Source organism: Spathaspora passalidarum (assembly GCF_000223485.1).
Source record: "Spathaspora passalidarum NRRL Y-27907 unplaced genomic scaffold SPAPAscaffold_4, whole genome shotgun sequence".
Taxonomy (NCBI): Eukaryota; Fungi; Ascomycota; class Pichiomycetes; order Serinales; family Debaryomycetaceae; genus Spathaspora; species Spathaspora passalidarum.
The window spans coordinates 1,613,201-1,634,473 of record NW_006767428.1 but is presented as its reverse complement, the minus strand read 5'-3'; the positions used below and the strand labels follow the sequence as shown (position 1 = coordinate 1,634,473).

General features: G+C 36.1%; 14 protein-coding genes across 14 annotated transcripts; 6 read left to right on the top strand and 8 right to left on the bottom strand. All coding sequences in view use genetic code 12, as the record gives it.

Moving 5' to 3' along the window:
* Positions 1-174: 174 nt before the first annotated feature.
* SPAPADRAFT_153747 (uncharacterized protein) lies at positions 175-2,294 on the bottom strand (the record flags this gene model as incomplete). Its single annotated transcript, XM_007375822.1, has 1 exon — positions 175-2,294. The coding sequence occupies one exon, from the start codon at positions 2,270-2,272 to the stop codon at positions 1,685-1,687; it is 588 nt and encodes a 195-aa protein (XP_007375884.1).
* Positions 182-1,862, top strand: SPAPADRAFT_61671 (ribosome biosynthesis protein; the record flags this gene model as incomplete). The annotated part of the gene is made up of 1 exon (XM_007375823.1): positions 182-1,862. One exon carries the CDS (start codon positions 195-197, stop codon positions 1,680-1,682), a length of 1,488 nt encoding a protein of 495 aa, XP_007375885.1.
* Positions 2,295-2,719: 425 nt separating the features above from the next.
* Positions 2,720-6,275, top strand: SPAPADRAFT_61670 (uncharacterized protein; the record flags this gene model as incomplete). The annotated part of the gene is made up of 1 exon (XM_007375820.1): positions 2,720-6,275. One exon carries the CDS (start codon positions 2,754-2,756, stop codon positions 4,002-4,004), a length of 1,251 nt encoding a protein of 416 aa, XP_007375882.1.
* SPAPADRAFT_51145 (uncharacterized protein) lies at positions 4,026-5,102 on the bottom strand (the record flags this gene model as incomplete). Its single annotated transcript, XM_007375821.1, has 1 exon — positions 4,026-5,102. The coding sequence occupies one exon, from the start codon at positions 5,100-5,102 to the stop codon at positions 4,026-4,028; it is 1,077 nt and encodes a 358-aa protein (XP_007375883.1).
* On the bottom strand, positions 5,506-6,278 carry SPAPADRAFT_61669 (uncharacterized protein; the record flags this gene model as incomplete). The annotated part of the gene is made up of 1 exon (XM_007375819.1): positions 5,506-6,278. One exon carries the CDS (start codon positions 6,188-6,190, stop codon positions 5,867-5,869), a length of 324 nt encoding a protein of 107 aa, XP_007375881.1.
* An 854-nt stretch (positions 6,279-7,132) lies between these two features.
* SPAPADRAFT_153741 (uncharacterized protein) lies at positions 7,133-9,552 on the top strand (the record flags this gene model as incomplete). Its single annotated transcript, XM_007375817.1, has 1 exon — positions 7,133-9,552. The coding sequence occupies one exon, from the start codon at positions 7,202-7,204 to the stop codon at positions 7,901-7,903; it is 702 nt and encodes a 233-aa protein (XP_007375879.1).
* AGM1 (phosphoacetylglucosamine mutase) lies at positions 7,147-9,521 on the bottom strand (the record flags this gene model as incomplete). Its single annotated transcript, XM_007375818.1, has 1 exon — positions 7,147-9,521. One exon carries the CDS (start codon positions 9,511-9,513, stop codon positions 7,912-7,914), a length of 1,602 nt encoding a protein of 533 aa, XP_007375880.1.
* Positions 9,553-9,740: 188 nt separating the features above from the next.
* Positions 9,741-11,903, bottom strand: SPAPADRAFT_67198 (fatty alcohol oxidase; the record flags this gene model as incomplete). The annotated part of the gene is made up of 1 exon (XM_007375816.1): positions 9,741-11,903. One exon carries the CDS (start codon positions 11,901-11,903, stop codon positions 9,804-9,806), a length of 2,100 nt encoding a protein of 699 aa, XP_007375878.1.
* Positions 11,904-12,559: 656 nt separating this feature from the next.
* Positions 12,560-15,233, bottom strand: KAR9 (Kar9p; the record flags this gene model as incomplete). Its single annotated transcript, XM_007375814.1, has 1 exon — positions 12,560-15,233. The coding sequence occupies one exon, from the start codon at positions 15,030-15,032 to the stop codon at positions 13,092-13,094; it is 1,941 nt and encodes a 646-aa protein (XP_007375876.1).
* On the top strand, positions 12,580-13,047 carry SPAPADRAFT_51142 (uncharacterized protein; the record flags this gene model as incomplete). Its single annotated transcript, XM_007375815.1, has 1 exon — positions 12,580-13,047. The coding sequence occupies one exon, from the start codon at positions 12,580-12,582 to the stop codon at positions 13,045-13,047; it is 468 nt and encodes a 155-aa protein (XP_007375877.1).
* A 152-nt stretch (positions 15,234-15,385) lies between the features above and the next one.
* On the top strand, positions 15,386-17,754 carry DIM1 (putative dimethyladenosine transferase; the record flags this gene model as incomplete). Its single annotated transcript, XM_007375813.1, has 1 exon — positions 15,386-17,754. One exon carries the CDS (start codon positions 15,419-15,421, stop codon positions 16,376-16,378), a length of 960 nt encoding a protein of 319 aa, XP_007375875.1.
* Positions 16,444-18,315, bottom strand: SPAPADRAFT_139179 (uncharacterized protein; the record flags this gene model as incomplete). The annotated part of the gene is made up of 1 exon (XM_007375812.1): positions 16,444-18,315. The coding sequence occupies one exon, from the start codon at positions 18,313-18,315 to the stop codon at positions 16,444-16,446; it is 1,872 nt and encodes a 623-aa protein (XP_007375874.1).
* A 563-nt stretch (positions 18,316-18,878) lies between these two features.
* DAD1 (Dad1p) lies at positions 18,879-19,178 on the top strand (the record flags this gene model as incomplete). Its single annotated transcript, XM_007375811.1, has 1 exon — positions 18,879-19,178. The coding sequence occupies one exon, from the start codon at positions 18,879-18,881 to the stop codon at positions 19,176-19,178; it is 300 nt and encodes a 99-aa protein (XP_007375873.1).
* Positions 19,179-19,265: 87 nt separating this feature from the next.
* On the bottom strand, positions 19,266-21,188 carry ACT1 (actin; the record flags this gene model as incomplete). The annotated part of the gene is made up of 2 exons (XM_007375810.1): positions 19,266-20,534; positions 21,139-21,188. 2 exons carry the CDS (start codon positions 21,146-21,148, stop codon positions 19,414-19,416), a joined length of 1,131 nt encoding a protein of 376 aa, XP_007375872.1.
* Positions 21,189-21,273: the final 85 nt, after the last annotated feature.

The following is a 21,273-nucleotide window of genomic DNA, read 5'->3' as shown; positions in this document are numbered from 1 at the left end:
GTTGTATGTGAGCTCAACTAAGTGTTACAATTGAGCAGTTGTTTTCGTGTTTGTGTGCATCACTTTCCCTAATATGTAAGTATGGATGTTGGATACCCACGCGATGCAAGCCAGCTCTGCTCGAAGACCTTAAAAAAAAACTTTTGAAAAATTTATTAAAACCCTTTAGATCTAGAAGTTTAAATCAACCAACAATGTCAAAGCGTGGTGCATCTGATGACTTAGAAAGTCATAACAAGAAGACCCCAAATGATCCTGCTCCAATTACGGAAGAAAATGACCTTGATGTAGGTGAATTTGAAGATCCTTATGGGGATGAATTTGAAAGTGATGGAGAAATTATTGAATTAGATGATAATGAAGATGAGGAAATGGATGAAGAAGCCGCCAATGAAAAGATTGAAAAATTGGAACAAATGGAAGAACAAGAAGAATCATCGATATATTTGCCACATAGATCAAAACCATTAGGACCAGATGAAGTTTTAGAAGCTGATCCATCAGTTTATGAAATGTTACATAATATTAATTTGCCATGGCCATGTTTAACTGTTGATATATTACCAGATAACTTAGGTGATGAAAGAAGATCATTCCCTGCTTCAGTGTATATGGCAACTGCTACTCAAGCATCTAAGGCAAAGGACAATGAATTAATAGTAATGAAGGCATCCTCTTTAGCTAAAACCTTAGTTAAGGATGAAGACGAAGACGACGAGGAAGATGAAGACGAAGATGTTGATTCTGATCCTATTTTAGACAGTGAAACCATTCCGTTAAGACATACTACTAATAGAATTAGAGTATCACCACACGCACAACAAACAGGAGAATATTTAACTGCAACCATGTCAGAAAATGGTGAAGCATATATTTTTGATTTATCTGCACAATATAAAGCATTTGACACACCAGGTTACATGATTCCTAAATCTTCCAAAAGACCAATCCACACCATCAGAGCCCATGGTAATGTCGAAGGGTACGGTTTAGATTGGTCACCATTGATAAATACTGGAGCTTTATTAACTGGTGATGTATCAGGTAGAGTACATTTAACTTCAAGAACTACTTCCAATTGGGTCACTGACAAAACACCATTTTTTGCATCCCAACATTCAATTGAAGATATTCAATGGTCAACTGGTGAAAACACTGTTTTTGCTACAGCAGATACTGAAGGATATGTTCGTATTTGGGATACCAGATCTAAAAAGCATAAACCAGCTATTTCAGTAAAGGCTTCTAATACTGATGTTAACGTTATTTCATGGTGTAACAAGATTAACCACTTATTAGCTTCCGGTCATGATGATGGTTCATGGAGTGTTTGGGATTTAAGAAACTTTACTGCCAAGACCAACCCAACTCCAGTTGCTAACTATGATTTCCATAAATCAGCGGTTACTTCTATTTCATTTAACCCATTGGATGAATCCATCATTGCTGTTTCTTCAGAAGATAACACTGTTACGTTATGGGATTTAGCAGTTGAAGCTGACGATGAAGAAATCTCCACCCAAAGAAAAGAAATAAAAGAATTGAATGATATTCCACCTCAATTGTTATTTGTCCATTGGCAAAGGGATGTTAAGGATGTCAGATGGCACAAGCAAATACCTGGTTGTTTGATATCCACTGGTGGTGATGGTTTAAATATTTGGAAGACAATTTCTGTATAGTATTAGTACTTGTTCTTTTGAGCTTGTATAGTTTCAATATGATTAATCTTAGACTCAAGTTGAGATAACATTTCTTCGAATTGTAGCCACTTCTTGTTTTCCTTGATCATTAATTGGACATATTCCTCATAGACAATCATATTCTTCATAATAAGCATAGTCATTAACTCATTTATACGGAAAATATCGTCCTTGTATGTGGATAATAGTAGTTTGCTACTGCTAATGTCAGTAGTTTGAATGTCGGTATTTAATTTGTCAATAACAGTGGTTGAGTTTAGAGATGACAATTCAGCAAGATTGGAAGTTATTTCTTTGAGTGTGGAATAATTGAATACGATGAATTCTTGTTTCATTTCTCTGCTAACATCTTCTTCACTTGAATCTTGTTTCTTTAAGGCATCCCATAACTTTAGATCTGTTAAAATTTGGTTGAACTTAACCAATTCTGGATGTTCTTTGTATACCGTAGCTAGTTGTTGCTTTAACGATTCAACTTGGAAAAGTTTGGAGTGATTTTGGTTCGTATGATTCAAAAGTAACTCCAAGTTGCCAATTCTATTAGACAATTCAGTCAATGCTTTATCCATGTTGGGATTGTTTGGGTGATATATTGTTGGTTGTAAAAAAAAAAACAAACAAAACTTACAACCAAAAATATTTACATCCAGCTTGTTTTTACAACCACACAAATACTACAGTATGGCAAGCACAGAAAATGTCACAGAGCCAGTAAGAAAGAAAAAGAAAACAGTCAAGTCTATTCCAACATACTCTTCTTCATATACCAATGAGTCACAGATTACCTCCCTTGTTACTAACCAATCTTTAGTTGTCACTGGACTTGCAGATGGTGGGATCAAATTCTGGAAACAAAACAAAGACAGTAAAAACAGCAAAGACAATAAAGGCAACAAAGAGAACGAAATATCCTTGAAATGCATCAAGAAATTCATGGCACATTCTGGACATTCTATATCTCAATTATTGCTTAATCGTGATGGTCTGAAGCTTGTAACTATAGCTAAAGATGACAATCACATTAAGATATTCGATTTAACTACATTAGATATGATGCAAGCTATAAAATTACCTTTTGTTCCAAACACAGTTACTTCTCATTGCAATCTGTGGTTTACAATTGATGGTGTTGATACGATTTTAATTAGTGACCAAGATACAAATAATGTGTTTTGGATTGTTTCTGAAGAAGAAGTCCAAGAGCAGACATTAGTAGCCAAAGAAAGTCCTCATAAACGTCCTATTAGAAGCATTGTATATAGTTACAAGTATGAATGTTTTATATCTTGTGATGAAAAAGGATTAGTTGAGTATTGGCATCCAAAACTGTTACAATTACCTCTCGGGCTCGAATTTAAAATTAAATCACAAACAGACATGTTCAAATTAATAAAGACCAAAACAATCCCAAATAATATACTAATAAGTCAGAATAGTGAATATTTCATCGTACAATCTGACAAAATGATCCATAGATTTTGCTTCAAAACAGGAAAAATTGTTCAAACCATACAAGAAGAACACATATCAAGTGCTTACCTTGACGGAAACAGCATTCTCTACTCAACGAAAGAAGAAATATTAGCATATGATTTCATTCAACAACAGGAAATAGCAAATTATGGAACAAATGACAATGTAAAATATAATTTTGTTGCATTGGCCAGTGAAACTCAAACAACTCCAATTTCAAGTGAGATGATCACCTCAAAGAATTCACTAGTTAATTCAAAATTGAATAAGCAACAATTACTTGTAGCGACCACTGCTAATAAATTAATGGTATTTGATTCGGAAGACAAACCTCATGGCAACGCTGGTAAAACTAAACAACCAAAGGTAACGTTACATACAACATTCGGAGATATTAAGCTTGAATTATTTGATAAACTTGCACCAAAAACAGCTGAAAATTTTATCACGTTATGTAAGAGAAAATATTATAATAATGTAATATTTCACCGAGTTATTAAATCATTCATGATTCAAACAGGTGATCCAAAAGGTGATGGAACAGGAGGAGAATCATGTTGGGGAGGTCATTTCCCTGATGAGTTTAATAACCAACTAAACCATAAACAACCATTCATGGTGAGTATGGCAAATGCAGGGCCAAATACTAATGGATCTCAATTTTTCATTACCACTGACGAAGCGTCATTCTTAGATAATAAACATACTGTATTTGGCAAAGTTATACTGGGAATTGATACGGTTAAACAAATTGAAGATGCTGAAACGGATGAAAACGACAAGCCAATAGAGCAGATTGCAATTATTTCAACAACATTAGAAATATAGTTAATATCCTGTATTAAATACTTACTCTTCTTCGCTACTACTTAAATCATCGTCTTTTCCACCACCTACCAAATCACGCAAACTCATTGGTTTGATTCCTGATTTTCTATTAGAAAACACGTCATTCAATTTGTTTGTTGAAGAAGCCCCCTCATCTATTTTTATGCCTGTAAAGTGGAAATCATCAACATCGCTTTCATCAGAATCAACATCGATTGGAGGTTCCAGTTGAGGTTCCTCTTGTTCAAGAACTTCTTGAAGTTGATCTTCTAAATCTTTGAAATCATCATCTAAATCTATACTCTTGTCTGGCTCTACCTTAGTTGCTTCTGACTTATTTGGTTCAGGTGGTTTCTTTACGTCTTTCTTAATAGCCCTTTTAGGAGCAGGCTGTTTCTTTTGTACAACTGGTTGGACTGTTGGAGCGGGTGGTGCAGGTGGTTTAACTGGTTGTTTTTCCTGGGCAGGTTGTGTATCTTCTATAGTAATTACTGGAAATCCGTCACCATCACTCTCATCTAAATCATCAAAGTCAGATTCACTGATTATAGGTTCGTCATTATCATGGTCTAGTTTTCTATTAGGTGTAGTGGAAGCAGATGGTGGACGTTTAGATGCAGTTCTAGGAGTTAATGGTTTTGGAGGAAGAACATTTCCCTTTTTGGGACTAGTTGCTTTTCTAGGACTTGTCTTTGGAGGAGAATTCTCTCGTAAACTAGCTTGCTTCTCCCATTGGCTAATCTTTGTACTTAATTTGCTAACATTTCTTGATTTGTTAAATCGAATTGTTGTTCCTAATTTCTTCAACTCAACAGCGTTGGGCCTTTCAGGAATATAACTTAAATAGTATGAATCATTAGCTGTACCACTCTTATGTCTCTGAGGTACACCTTCAAACAATATCGGTTTGTTATCACCATCAGTTGTTTCAAGTATACATTCATCTTTATTTTGATATAATTTTATTGGTTTGGTCTGGTCCATTGAGTCAGGAATGAACCCATATCGTATGGCCACATTGTTGTTATCGTCCGATATGGGTGGTAGATCTAGTAGAGCTGATAGATCTATTTCGTATTCTCCATCTGCCAACGACATTGTGCTTAACAATAGCTAGATATTTAGTGTATTGTTTGACGGATCGAAGTAATAAAGGTTAGTGGATTAACCAAAAAAGCAGCCAAAAATAGTAATGATTGGTAATAAATTTGATAGTGGAAGTTTGACAAATTCTTGACTGTGATCTTACTCGTGGTAGCAAGTTGACTAATTACACCCTATTATGGTCCAGTGGTAGGGTTAATATAAAAAGGAAGGAACTAGTGTGACTAGTATGTGCTAACGAAGAACTCTAGTGGTAGTAGAGAAAGACAGTAGTGTGGTGCGGTGGCAGCGAGGGGAACAGAGGCCCAGAAATTTTGGTGTGGTGCGAATCGCCGAACAGTTGCTACATAATTTCGCATTAATTTTTATTGTGGAAATTTACAGATTGACAACAAAGTAAAAGAGAGCTATGGAGAATCAATTAAACAGTTCGCTTGATGGAACTTCCTCGTTTCTTTTCAGGAAAAGACTTCTCTGGTTTATAATTCCTAGGTTTAATAAGAATACTACCAAATTTTCTTTCTACTTTGTTATGGCATTCAGCAAGGATAATATATGACGTAATTTAGGATACTTTTCAATATCATTATCTTTTGTTTTACAAGCTTTGGCCTCAGCAGTTATATCCTGGAATAATTTATCAAGCATTTCCTCATAGCTTTTCCAGTGTTCTTCGTCTCTATTTGGAGGTTTACAAATACGGTCAAAATCAATAAAGTTATTTGAACGAGAAACATGCCGAGATATGGCGAACTGCTCTATTGATTGTTCCTGATTTGAAAATGTCTTTTGTAGCGAATATGCAACAAGTATACGACAGCAATCCCAAAATAAACATTGACAACGTATTGGACGTTATAAACGGAAGTATACCAGTTATTGTTTTGAACTTGGTTCTCATACTTAAATGCTTTAACTTCAGCAACATACTGGAATAGCCATTTGGATTGATCTACGAGTAATGGGTTCTGTGAATTCAGTATTAGTTCAAAGGAGGTCATTTCATTTAATTTAAATAAAATATCTAAATCTTGATAGTTGAGCAATACTATGTCGTCGTGTTCTAAAGATAAATCTTTCATACTTATATAGTAGTTTAACAAAAAAAGTAAATACCGATAGTATACCCTTATTTATTTGTCTAGTTGTAAATGAGTTAAATGCTTTAAAGTAAGAAAGTAATGAACCCAATAGTAGAACACCCTTAGCAAATGGTTCAATAATTAAACTAATAATTGAATAATTCTCTCTTCCCTAACAACCATGACTAATCTGACTACCCTGTACATTGGTCGCTTTTAACCTACCTAGATCCAAAGATCCCTTCATATATTCATACATTATCTGGATATGTGAATGATTATCTTGTATGTACTGAACGGATTTACAATTTGTCGAACATAAGCTAACATTTTGGTTCAATCGAGAAGTTTATGGAAACACTTCTCTGAATTGACAATGCTATATTTGCAATTAAAAGAGTTGTACGTGTAAGTATCTAAGACTAAAGGGGGGGGGGGGGGGGTTACAAATATGTTACATTGTTTAAGCACAGGTAGCGATTTAATCTTCTTACAGCTTTTGAATACAATTGTTTGTTCACTAAAGCCAATGCAAGTATCTGTTTTTGGTTGATATTATCTAAGAATAATTCTATGACATGCGCAGGGGAGACTCCAGGAGCGGACATTTCTCTTGTTTACTTGATTTAGATTTCACAGCCATTTCGGTTATTTAGTTTATGAAGTTTAAGTCCCCTTCCTTCCCCCCCACATTTTCATATATTCTATCTGGTTTCATATACAGGAACAATATATTGGTAACTAATAAAGTACCAAATTGAAACCAACTTAAAGAACAGTCAAGCAATTTCAAAGTACTTCATGGGTTAAACAATTGAAGTCACACATAGACACACATATGCAAATTCTATTATTGGTTGTTACTTGATGACTGTGGTTGTCCTATCGACTGGTCTTAAAATGGCCACTTTATATTTTTTTTTTTTGCTTTTCACTCTCACTAAAGATATCGCAATGTTTTCAGTTGTGATCTGACGTGCTGCGAGCATTAGTACTAACAACACCGCAACCATGGCACCAGTCACCAATACACCACCAGAGGTATCAATATTACATCCAAAGGTTTTATTATTTACAGCAGGACTCACAACATCGATATTCCTTCTGTACAGATTCTACAAACGATACATTCGACGAATTAGAAACTATCTCGATCTAACATCGTCAATACTAAACAATAGACAGTCATTATATGGATACGTCACTTCAGTGCCTGATGGTGACAATTTCCGATTCTATCATACTCCAGGTGGAAGATTATTAGGATGGGGTTGGCTACGCTCAATACCCACTACTCGTGCGGCATTAAAAGACGAAACTTTAATGATTAGATTGTGTGGAGTTGATGCACCTGAATGTTCGCACTTTGGAAAGCCAGCACAACCATATTCCCAGGAAGCATTGCAATGGTTAAGAGAATATATTAATGGGAGATATGTTACAATCACTCCATACTCTATAGACCAGTATAAACGAGTTGTGGCAAGGGCTCAAATATGGAAATGGAATGGTAGGAAAGATGTTTCTGCTGAAATGCTTAAACGAGGTATTGCTGTGGTGTACGAAGGCAAAGTAGGTGCCGAGTTTGGTGATAATGAAAGTTGGTATAGAAAATTAGAAGCAAAAGCTAAAAAACTAAAACGGGGTATGTGGTCGTTGGGCAAGAAATTACAAACACCATCTGCATACAAGAAATTGTATGTTAATAATTAATATATAATCTACTTTACTAAATCAGCAACAGCTTTGGCTAAAGCTTCCACATTGTCCTTGGTATCTGCTTCAGCATAAACTCTAACAGCATCTTCTGTACCGGAAGCTCTAACAAAAGATCTACCGTGGTTATATTTAGCAACTTCGGCATCTATTTTGTCTTGTAACCCAGTAGGTTCAACCAATGTTCTTTCAGCATTTGTGGTTTTAAAAACCAGTCTATCAGGAACAATAACCTTGACTAATTTGTTAGGCAAGTCATTGTAACATTTGTTCCAGTCGCGTGGTGTCAATTGCAAGTAATGAACAATAATTAAAACGGCAAGTAAGTCAGAAATAGCATCACCAACAGTTTGGTTAATCAATTTGCTGAATTCTTGCAATACTTGAATAGACTTGACTTCTTCTGCATTGACTGGATCAGCCTTATATTCAAAGATCTTTTGTTCAGCTTCTGGCTTGAAAATAACAGTACCATGTCCATTAGCTTCGAAATAAACCCCAATATCGAAATTTTCAGCTTCATGGTGCAAATGTTTGACACCAGTTGGGGTACAACGAACAGGAATCTTTAAAACGTCTTCAACGTACTTGGTAGAAGAACCATTGGCATAAGCAGTTTGAACAACACCAATATCGAGCTTCAATTTAGCAGAGTCAATATGTTTGAACAATTGCTGTAAGAATAAAGCAATTAAAGTAGATAACTTGTCACCATCAAGTAATCTGAATTCAGGATCAATATAGTAGCAAATCAATCTGTCAGCATCACCATCAAATGAAGCATATAATTTATTAGGAGTTGGGGTGACATTCTTTGGTAACTTTTGGTTAGTCTTGACATAATCAGCACCACAATCAAAGTTCAATAATTGAGGAGAGTTGTAGTTGCCATTGACTAAGTTGAATGTAATCTGTTCAGACAAGTAAGTAGCCAATAATTCTTTAATTTTTGGAGCACCTACACCATTAGCAGCATCAATTGTAATGTCAATCTTTTCCGAGTTACCCGACAAAGCAAAAATCTTCTTGAATGATTCGGCCATTTTGGCATAGTATCCTTCTTCAGAAGTAGCTCCAAATGCTGGATCATTAATGGTTCTTGTAACATAGTGTAATTGAGGTGTAGTAAATAATCCAAAGTCTTGATATTTAGTATTTGGAACGGATTTGAAACCGTCAATGGTAGCATTGCTCAATCTTTCACTTGATTCACGTGAATCTCTAGCAATGACGACACTAGCAGGTGCACTCAAATCAATTCCCAAATCCTCAACAAGTTTGGAGATATTGCCCAACAATTCTTCGTGAGTGGAATTAGCCAAGGTGGTAGCATAGGCTTCCCAAGAGGTTTGTAACATGCTGCCCAAGGGATCAACAACCTTAACACCATTATCTTCAGGAGGGTTATGAGAGGCAGTAATCATAACACCTACAGTTTGTCCCTGAAGGAACTTGGATCTAAGGGCAGCAATTATCCCAGTGGTGTAATTGACATAGTCCAAATTGACAGCCTTCATACGGAACCCAGCAGTACCATAAGTGAATTTTAATCCATCTGGCTTAGGATGGGATGGTAAGTATTGACCTAAAGTTTGTTCAATTGACATTGTTGATAGGGAAAAGAACGTAATGTTGAACAAAGTGTTTCAATACTCGACGAAGTTATTTTTAGTAAGGTTGCATCAGATTTTTCAAAACACAAAGCGTGTGGTTTTGGATCCACCACACAAGGAAAGCGCCGCAACCAAATCAGGAAATCAACAAGATTGCAACCAACATACAAATTTCAGTAAACTACCAAAACAATACAATAGTTTACACGCACTAGCTTTAAAATACAACTTAAATATATATATAAAAAAATGATAATAAAGGTATAAAAGATTAACTTCTCTCCTTAAATTTTAGCTTGTATCTTCAACTCCTTAGCGATGTTTAATCCAATGTATCTGGCCAATGTATAGGTAGTAATCATTGGGTTTACTCCACTGGAAGTAGGCATAACACTAGCATCAGCTACAAAAACATTACCACACTCAAATAATCTACCCTTTTCATCGCACGCACCGTACTCTGGTCCTTTTCCTGACATGCGACAACTAGCCATTTGGTGAGCAGAACCAAAGGAAGTACTATAGGGATAAAATGACATCGTTGACACAGAATTTCTCCACGCAACATAATCTTCATCTTTAATTGACCTCTCTTCTTTCTGTTTATCACTTTCAAAAACAGGAACCGATGGTTGAGGGCTTATAATTTTCTTTGCTCCTTGAATATATAATATATCTGCCGTAGTTACAAGTGCCTTCATAAGAGATTGTCTATCGAATTTATTCACTTGGTAGTCAATATAGTATGAATCTGGTCTTTCTGGATCACTTCTGATTGAACCACTGGAAGTATCTCTAGCTAGAAGCAACATAGCCGTCATATTATTATAACGCAACATGTGTCTTCTAGCAGCATCACTTCCAAACCAAGGTAAATGGGCATTTTGAAAAAGTGGAGCATTCAAAATGGTTTCAATTTTTGCACCATGGGCATTTCCATCCAAATCATCCACTTCGGTACATACCGAAGTCATGATTGAATCGGCATAAGCTTTGGTTCTGACCTCATTACCAAAATCCCCAAATATGGCTGTAGCAGGATGCAATTTTAAATTGCTTCCAATGTTTTTATTTCTGAAACCAGAGTCTTGCAAGATAACCGGGGTATTTAAACTACCGCCAGAAGTAATATATACCCTAGGCCCGGTGATTTTGAATTTAACACCAGTCACTGTATCTTGACAAACCACACCTTGAGCATAACCATTGTGATGTATTATTTCCAATACTTTAACCTGCTCCATAAATTTAGATCCAGTAGCTGCCGGTTCTCTAAACCAATTATTCGGAGTGCTTTGTTTGATAGCAAACTTGCAGCCTAGATGGCAAAACCCGCACCTATGTTGAGGGTGTCCTCCGGTATTTTGGTCAATTACTTTCGCATTATAGCCCAACTTTTCACAACCTTCTAATAACATGTTATTGGCATAGGAATGGTGAATCCCTTCAGTACTTGTTCCCATTTTATTCCAAACATATTCTTGACATTTATCATAAGTATCAGTGGCTACAAAATCAAGACCAAACTCATCATACCATTCTTTTCTAACCTTGAAAGGCGTCTTGATACTTGCTGACCAATTGACTGTTGACCCACCTCCAAAATTAGATCCAGCCAAAATGAAAAGTTCTTGGTCATTGGTAGATATCGGACCACCGCTTTGAAACAAGTTTGAAACTCCCTCCAAGTCAGAAAAGTTAAGCTGAGAAGTAGAGAAATATTTTCCTTTTTCAAGAATGAGTGATTTAAATCCGCTTTCAGCTAAAGTGTGGGCAACGGCACCGGCTCCACAACCAGAACCAATGATTACAGCTTCAATATCAGGCAAATACAATTCTGCGCCTTCTGTCGTTGGTCTCTCCATGAATTCATAGCTAAAGTCGTCAACAATTTGGTTTTTATATGCTTCATCTCTCAATTCTTTTCCAGGATAGCCACAAGCTTGTAAATGTAAATCATCAGCCAAAAGAACACACCCAGACATAGTAATAGAATATACCAGCCTAAATAACTTCCTCATTAAAGGAACTTTGGAATCTCTCCATGAAAGCAAAAGTTTTTCACGTTCTTTCAAAGTCATGTCGTGAATCAATGTGTTAGAGCCAGTGAACTCCTTTGCAAGCTTCATGGAGCTCAAAGCTTCCATGACAAGTACAAAATCTTTTACTGCCTCCAAATTACTTTTGTTCAAAGTATCCAAAACGACATCTCTAAATTCAGGGATCTTGGAGGGACGTGTACAGCTATTTACATACTCATTTAATTTTTCTTGAGGGAAATCAGGAGCAATTGAATCTCTGACATTGTCAAGTGTGGTTTCGTGAATAATACCATCGGCTAATGCAATGAATGTGTCAATATGCCTGTCTTCTACTGACTCCATCTTTTTATCAATTTGTTCAAATTTCTGTTTTAAAAGAATAAGTATCAATTTCTAAGTATTATAAGCCAAGTCTTTGTATTTTTATAATTGTTGGTCTTCATAACGATTACCCCATATTGGTGGGGGGTTTTAACACACACACACATACGTATCGAGGAGAATAATAGTGCAGAAAACACAATTTCCCCGCACTACGCTAGTAGAACCTCAACCTCGACCCCCCTCCGTCTCCCCCTCCTTCTTTACAACTACAATAATGATTAACAATTGTCTTTTCTCGAAATTGATTCAAGTACGATAGTGGGGTTTTGACGTGGATGCAAATTTGTGGGGAACGGAATAATGGCGGAAAAATATTAAGCCGAAATTTAGCTATTGCGTTCAGAAAATATCGGAGTCTCTTCCGATAGTTGATCTCCACCTTTGGCAGAAAATTGAAAACTCACAGGAAAGAACTCTCCGTCTGAAGCATTTGTCAGTTGTGAAACCAACTCATACTCTAGGTTAGAACAAAGATGTTCGTAAAATAGGAATTAAAGAAATTCGTTCTGGTAACAGTCGTCGGTGTACCAAACAAGGAATGCGCCGCACAAACCGATGTCAACCACGCACTACTAAAAAAAAAATTGTAGAGAATTCTAACATTACCTTACTTCACCATCACATACAGTAAGACATGGCAGCAGAAGAACCACAACCACCTCGCACAGCCAAGGAATTAAAGTCAACTATAAAAATCCAACCAGCTGTAGGAATCCCTGGGGTTCTAGCTGGGCCAAAGCCCCATGTTGATTCACCCTTTGTACAACATTTAATAACTACAGGTAAACCAAATTGGAAGCTAGCCACACCAGAAATGAAAACTAAATATCGTGCTTATCAAAAGATCCTAATTGGTATTCCTGTATTGTTTATCTGTTCTTATGTGTTGGTTAGACGTTTGAATGGTGAATCTACTAAACAAATGCAAAAGGGTGAGATCGCTGAAGATGGTACTCTTATTTATTGGGACGAGAACAAGATTATGGAAGTTGAAAGGAATACTTGGTCTTATAAACTATTCGGACCTGATTACTTCCAAGAGGGTCGTACTAGCAGAACCATAGGGAAACCTCTTGCAATCAAACCCGATGATGATGATTAGATAAATAAATAGTTTTTATTGTCTACTTGTATATACACTAATATTTACGATTTACGTTTTAGAAAATCACTTACACGACTGTGCATTAATTGTCTTTCAGATATCATTGAAACTGGCCGTTTCGGTGAAGTATATTTCTCAAACGCCAAGTCTGGTTTATCTTGATTTAAGGAGAATTTGGTACCAGTTGGAAGCAGGCTTATCGCACTAACTGGTCTTGCACGAGTGGGAGATTCAAAATCATAAGCTTCCTTGTTTCTTTCTGGAGAATTAAACACTGGGTGGGTAAAGTTGATTTCTGGAATTTTGCAATTTGGATTGATCTTCTTTTTAATAATAGGGAACCCTAACCTATGATAATTGGGCGCTATTTTGGGGATCTTTGATTCAAATTTAGCAGTGGATGACAAAATTTGGTTAAAGAAATTTGTATAGTTAAATTCAGGTACACTCGTTTCTGTTTCTTCAAATACATTCTTCAACTTGTATTCCAAGTTCTTCCCATTTACTTCACTATTGTTAAAGCTCTTAATTCTATCCGGTTTCTCAACACTCAACGGGACAGCGGTATTTTCAACATCAAGTCCAATATCAATCCCACCCAACCAACTGTTCAATTTTGCACCATCATATGAATGGCGAGACCCAGTTTGGAAAGATTTCAACCCAGCAGCAACAGATGGCTTGAAAACAGGCAAGGATCTATGACGACTGGACTTGGAATCCTGAATCAAATCACACACTTGTTTCCACTTGGGAAGTAGTTTATTGTTAAACTGTTCAGCCAACGCTTCATCATGTATTATTTGCTCATTAAATGCTTTTGTAATCATGGTGATTGAATTTGCACATTGTTTATAAGCAATTGCAATTTCATCAGTTATTAGTGATGAAGTCAGACTACTGGCGGTGGAAGGGGAACTAGACAAACTAGAACATGTAGAAGTTGGAATTTCTTCAATCATAAAATCACACTGATCCGCAATTTCTTCAATCAAATATTTGAAGATTTCGTTCCACTTTACATCAATAGTATCATGTTTAAGCAATGCCATTTCTCGATGTAAATATTGCCATTTTTCACACATTGATTCATAACCAGCTAATATTTCTTCTCGTTCGTGCTTATAAGCACTTGAACACATGTTATTAAACTCATCAATCTTGATTGGAACAATATTTAATGATATCTTCAACGGATTAATCTTCAGTTCAATTTCAAGATATTCACAGTATAATTTTTCATCAGTGTCGTTAAAGGTGGGCAATCTGATCGTCTTCATCGAGACCCCCCCTGCTGTCGCCGTAAAATCATTAATCTTCATCTTACGAGTTATATCATTCAAATTAAATTTAGGCAAGACTCGCTTTGGACTTGCTATTTTCAACTCTCGCAATTTGAATATACTTTTAATACAATCTTCAATTTCTGTAATCAAAGCTTTTATTATCCCTTGGTTGATTTCTTGATAATTTATAGCAATATCCAAGCTCCGCTTGACCAAAATCATATACTTCTTAACCTCAAGCAAAACATCATTGGCATTATCGAAGCTGGTCACTAATTCCAGAGGAATGTGTTCATCTTCATCAGACTCAAACACGAGTATTAGCTGGTTGAGAATAGATTCAATACTGTCTATGGTCCTTACTATGTCAAACAAAGCTTCTTTTCCTTCCAAATACCAATCAAGAACATTGGCGTGTATATGCTCGTTCGAAACTTCGCTGACAAACTTCAAAATTTTAATCAAGTCTAGCAAATAGCTTTGAATGTCTTGCAATAGCTTGCCACTACGGAAAATGTCGTGTTTGAGCAACTTCAGCCCAGGTTGGGGAATGTTAATTAGTTCATCAAAAAATGAAAAATTAGGAGCTGTGGATAATACCTCGGAAAGAGCAGTTACATCAGGTCGTAGACTTTGACGATACGCACTCTCTCTGAACTTGTATGGTGATCCATATAAACTGTGCCGATTGCTCATGGTGTACGCCAAACATATACCTTCTAGGGCCTTGTGATTGTAATATAAAGCAGTCGGTGGTGGTGCTGTTAGGTATACCGAGCTAAAGAAGTTGATACTCGAGGAATGAAAAGAACAAAAATAGACTGAGTGAATAATGGCGATGGATTCAGCCTTTTTTATACAGTAGTTGTTGTAAATTGCGGTTTCAGAATTTGTTATGGTCTCTGTGATTTTTTGATTTGTTATGTTTGGTGTCGCCAAAACATTTGGAGCGGCTGAGCCGCATAGTAAAAATATTCCTAATTTGGCTAAATCAAAAAAAAGCAAAAAAAAAAAATTATTCAGAAATATTCCTGAGATGAGTATTACTAAAACAAGTAGACATAGTTAATAGAACCTAGAGAATGGCCAAGGCACCAAAGAAGAAGTTCACTACAGCATCCAACCCTACTGGGGCTACTGTTTCCGCTGAAAAGCATTTAAACTCAGTTTTCAAGTTCAACACAAATTTAGGTCAACATATTTTGAAGAATCCTTTGGTTGCCCAAGGTATTGTCGATAAAGCTCAAATCAGACCAAGTGATGTTGTATTGGAAGTTGGACCAGGTACTGGTAATTTAACTGTCCGTATATTAGAACAAGCCAAGAAGGTCATTGCAGTCGAAATGGACCCAAGAATGGCAGCCGAATTAACCAAAAGAGTTCACGGAACCCCTCAACAGAAGAAGTTGGAAATCTTGTTGGGAGATTTTATGAAAACTGAATTACCATACTTTGATATCTGTATTTCAAATACTCCTTACCAAATTTCATCGCCGCTAGTATTTAAATTGTTAAACCAACCAAGACCTCCAAGAGTTTCCATATTGATGTTCCAACGTGAGTTTGCATTAAGATTGTTAGCAAGACCAGGTGATGCTTTGTACTGTAGATTATCAGCCAATGTACAAATGTGGGCAAATGTCACTCATATCATGAAGGTTGGCAAGAATAACTTTAGACCTCCTCCACAAGTTGAATCTTCTGTGGTCAGAATTGAAATCAAAAACCCAAGACCAAATATCGATTTCAACGAATGGGACGGGTTATTAAGAATTTGTTTTGTTAGAAAGAACAAGACCATTGCTGCCGGTTTTAAATCTTCGAATGTTATTGAAATTTTGGAAAAGAATTACAAAACCTATTTAGCCACTACTAATACTATGATTGATGATAATGCTAATATGACTGATGTTGTTAAACAAAAGATTGAAACTGTTTTAACTGAAACAGAGTTCTCCGACAAGAGAGCTTCAAAATTAGATCAAACTGATTTCTTGAAATTGTTGTATGCATTCCATCAAGTTGGTATTCATTTTGCATAGACTTTCATTTCATTTTGTACATTAGGGGTTTTAATATATACATACATCTATCGTGGTAATAATATCTATCTTCTCTTGGTGACCTTACTTGCGTCCCTTTCGATAATTTCAGCGACACCTCCTAATTCTTCCATATTGTCTTCAGAAACGGAAACCGCTTCTCTTCTTTCCCAGAATCTATCTTCACACAAATCAAATGCAGCTTTCTTCAAATCTTTACCTCTATTAAATTTGTTATTTGAAATAGCCCATTCTAAGAATTGGGCACCTGAACGAACATAGAATGCACGCAATGTTTCAAATGGTTTAGGATGAGGCAACCAAGGTCTTGGATCTGGGAATTCTTCTTCAACTTCCTCAGCTTCTTCCTCTTCCTCTTCTTCAATGTCCTCGTCCTCGTCCTCAAGCTTGGCATCTTCTCCCTCCTCCTCGTCTTCGTCATCTTCATCATCTTCGTCATCTTCTTCGTCCTCGGAGTTAACTTCACTCTTTTCCAATTCAGATAAATCTTCCCAAAGAACCTTGACTCCATCTAATTTACCCAAATCAATAGCATACATGGAATCCAAATTGAATTCTTGTTCTCCTCTTTCAAAAATACCACCATAAATGTATAAAGTATCATCAACAACACAAGTGGTAGCATTGAATCTTGCATGAGGTAATTGATTCATGACTGGATATTCCACAGTTTCCTTTTCATCATCATCTTGTTCTTCTTGGACGGAGCCTTCCTTCTTAAACTCTTCCTCCTCTTCGTCGTTCAAATTAGCTTTAGCTAAAATCGAATTCAAAATATCTTCCAAATCTTCATCTCTAGTCTTCTCCTTAACTTGTTCCTTTCTTTTCCTCTGTGGTTTCAAACTTAAATTATACCATCTATTACTTTCAACTTGATAGCAATATAAACTATTGTAAAATTCAGATTCCAATTGTTCTTCACTTTCTTCAAAATCATAAACTCCTCCAAACATGATCCCTCTATTCTTATGATAAACCAAAGAACAACCAACTCTTGGACTTGGAACGAAACCTTGTTTACGCTTTCGTTCAAATCTAATAGCATTAGGTTCACTTTTCATTTTTAATATCCAACAATCATTCAATACTTTACCCTTTTGCAAACCCTTTCTAGCCTTGACTTTAGTATAACCACCATAAATAATGGCACCATCAGCACAGGGTAACAACGAATGACCAGATCTTGCATCAGGGATAGTATGTGTTGGCGGGAATTCAACTTGGGTCCATTTATAGTCGGTGATATCAAATAACCAAACATCATTTAAATAAGTGGTCATAGTACCTAAATCTCTAAACCCACCATGCATAATAATGTAGTTTTTCCAAACGGCTAATCTATGACCTGATCTTGCAGAAGGGCCCTTTTTAACATCAATCTTAGACCACTCTTTACTATCTGCATCAAGAATCCAGGTATCACCATAATGATAGAAAGTTGATTGCTTGGGCGATGAGAACTCACCACCAAACATAAGTGCTATACCGGAAGGATGAGAACACATAGCATGAGAGGATCTTGGTAATGGTGAGTTCTTGGAAGTATATTTTCTCCAAGTGTCATTGTCGATAGTATAAGTGTATAATTCATTATAAAAATGTGAAACACCATTTTCAGTTGATTCACCTCCAAATAGAATCAATTCACGTTTCCCAGAAGTAGGTGAAGCAATCATACTAGGATTGAGTCTCTTACTTGGTGGTTTATCACAAATTTCAACTTTTACTTCAACCAATTCTTCTTGTTCACGATTATATTGTTCTAAAATTGCATCAATATCTTGGTCATCATCATCTTCTCCCAACTTCTTAGCAAGCTTCTTATTCTTGGACTCTGCTTTAGAAGTTTGCTTCTTTTGCTTCTCAGCTGCACGAGCCTTCTTTGCGTCCTTAGACTTCTTATCTTTCTTGGCCATTGCTGAAGTAGTGAATCTGAAATGAAAAATTTTGAAAAAAAAATAAAAAAATAAAAAAACTCAAGTTATACTTTTTTTTTTGCCTTCTCTTGCCAGATTAAACTCACCTGGATCACTGATTAGCCAAATCACCCATCGGATTAGTTTAAGTGTTATGATTTAACAATAAGTGCATAGTTAATCAACTAATAGGGTCATAAATGTTGACTAACAGCTTTATTCTCAGTATATCCTGTTTATATTCGTACCAGTGACGTAGATAAGAACATGCTTGTAACTCACTGTTGTAGTAGAGCTCCACAAACAAGCAATTTAAAAATCCTAATAAAGGATTGAATTGTAAAACATCAAAGTTACTGAACACTCTCAAAAAGGTTTTAATATGATAATATGCAAGCGTAGACTTGTCTGTGATCATAAAGAAACATTTCAATAGTTGCAACCAAATTACTCCTAAAAGAAAAAAAAATACACGCAAAACTAAAATCAAAACAAAATTGAAAATACCAACTACTGCTCTTCACTAGACAACGTTTTCACATACACATACATATACACACACAATGTCCCGACCAACAACAAGCGGTAACCCATTACAACCATCTACAACATCAGATTTCGAGAAACAACGAAGTTTATTAATCCAACAAATAGCCAATGAACTCAGCAATTTAAATACAAATATAGAAACATTGAATAGAGTATTTGATCAGTCATTGCTGATTGGTAAAGAGTTTGATGACCTTGGAAGATTATGGAGTAAATTCTATGCTGGAGTAGACGAATTAAAACAGCGCAGAGAAGCACAACAACGTGAAAATGTTGGCCCTGTCACGCCAGGAGCGATTCCTCCTTCAGAATAAATAAGTTGACCCTCACCTGCTATCAGCTTACTTTGCTGTTATTAACCTAACCGTCATGAAACATATTTAAACTACATAGTAATATATCTATCAATGATTCATTTGTATTTTAAACTATAAGATTCACTGTAGAAAAAAAAAAGAGTAATTTTTCAAAAAGACAAAGATTTATGTAAAAACTTTCTTATACAACACAATACTAACAAAAGAGAAATGTTTGAACAAGAATACGCGTCTAGAAACACTTGTGGTGAACAATGGATGGTCCAGATTCGTCGTATTCTTGTTTTGAGATCCACATTTGTTGGAAAGTAGATAAAGAAGCCAAGATAGAACCACCGATCCAGACAGAGTACTTTCTTTCTGGTGGAGCAATAATCTTAACCTTCATAGAAGATGGAGCCAAAGCAGTAATTTCCTTTTGCATACGTTCAGCAATACCTGGGAACATAGTAGTACCACCAGACATAACAATGTTACCGTATAATTCCTTTCTGACATCAACATCACACTTCATGATAGAGTTGAAGGTGGTTTGGTCAATACCAGCAGCTTCCAAACCTAAATCAGCTGGACGGAACAAAGCTTCTGGAGCTCTGAATCTTTCATTACCAATAGTAATAACTTGACCATCTGGTAATTCATAAGACTTTTCAATAGCAGAAGATTGAGAAGAAGTTTGCATTTCTTGTTCGAAGTCTAAAGCAACGTAACATAATTTTTCCTTGATATCTCTGACGATTTCTCTTTCAGCAGTAGTGGAGAAAGTGTAACCACGTTCAGATAAGATCTTCATCAAGTAGTCAGTCAAATCTCTACCAGCCAAGTCAATTCTCAAGATACCGTGTGGTAAGGAGAAACCGGCGTAAATTGGGACAACGTGGGTAACACCATCACCAGAATCTAAAACAATACCGGTGGTTCTACCAGAAGAGTATAATGACAAAACAGCTTGGATAGAAACGTAGAAAGCTGGAACGTTGAAAGTTTCAAACATAATTTGAGTCATCTTTTCTCTGTTAGATTTAGGATTCATTGGAGCTTCAGTCAATAAAACTGGGTGTTCTTCTGGGGCAACTCTTAATTCATTGTAGAAGGTGTGGTGCCAGATCTTTTCCATATCATCCCAGTTGGAAACGATACCGTGTTCAATTGGGTATCTCAAAGTTAAAATACCTCTCTTGGATTGAGCTTCATCACCGACGTAAGAATCCTTTTGACCCATACCGACCATGATACCTTGATGTCTTGGTCTACCAACGATAGATGGGAAGACAGCTCTTGGAGCATCATCACCGGCGAAACCGGCCTTACACATACCGGAACCGTTATCAATAACTAAAGCAGCAACTTCTTCTATAATAGGGAGTTAGTAAAAGGATTCATTGTGAATTCTAAATTGTCTATGATTGTCAAGTTTTGAAAAATAATTTGAAACATTAACGTTTTTTTTTCTCGTTGCGCCGGTTATTTTTTGCGTGAAATTTGTGTGAGTGGTGCGTGGAAAAAAGTCGGAAACGACGATAATGGAATCCAAGATACCGTGATCGTCCAACTCCCCTCAACTAGCACATTGGGAATCAATCAATCAATCAAATGAAAGCAAGTATAGAGATCTTGTCACTGTAGTAGAAATTCCATGAATTGACCTGTAAAACTAAGACAATTGCATTATTTGAAATGAACCCTTCGCCACTCGTCCCAAAATCCAGATGATGACGATCCAAGCCTCCGTTGGCAGTATCTCCTATAATTGGTAGCTAAATAGGTATGTTACATATAAGGGATGTTGCTGGATCTACTAGTGACTTCTTGTAATTGAATGATTGACTAAATTTTTGTGTTGAGTTTTTTTTGACAACTTGTCAACTTCCAAATGAAATTTCAAAACTTTAAAACCAACATTTGACCAAAATTGATCAATTGGGACAATCGAATGTATTAAACCGTCGTTACATACCACCGTCCATTTTGACTTGATTTTTATAAATATTATTCTATAGTAATAAAATACAGAAATCTACTAAAGAAAGAGAAAGAAAAAGAGTAGAAAAAAAAAGGAGTGAAACTGAATTCTGGCTGGACATGAAAAAAA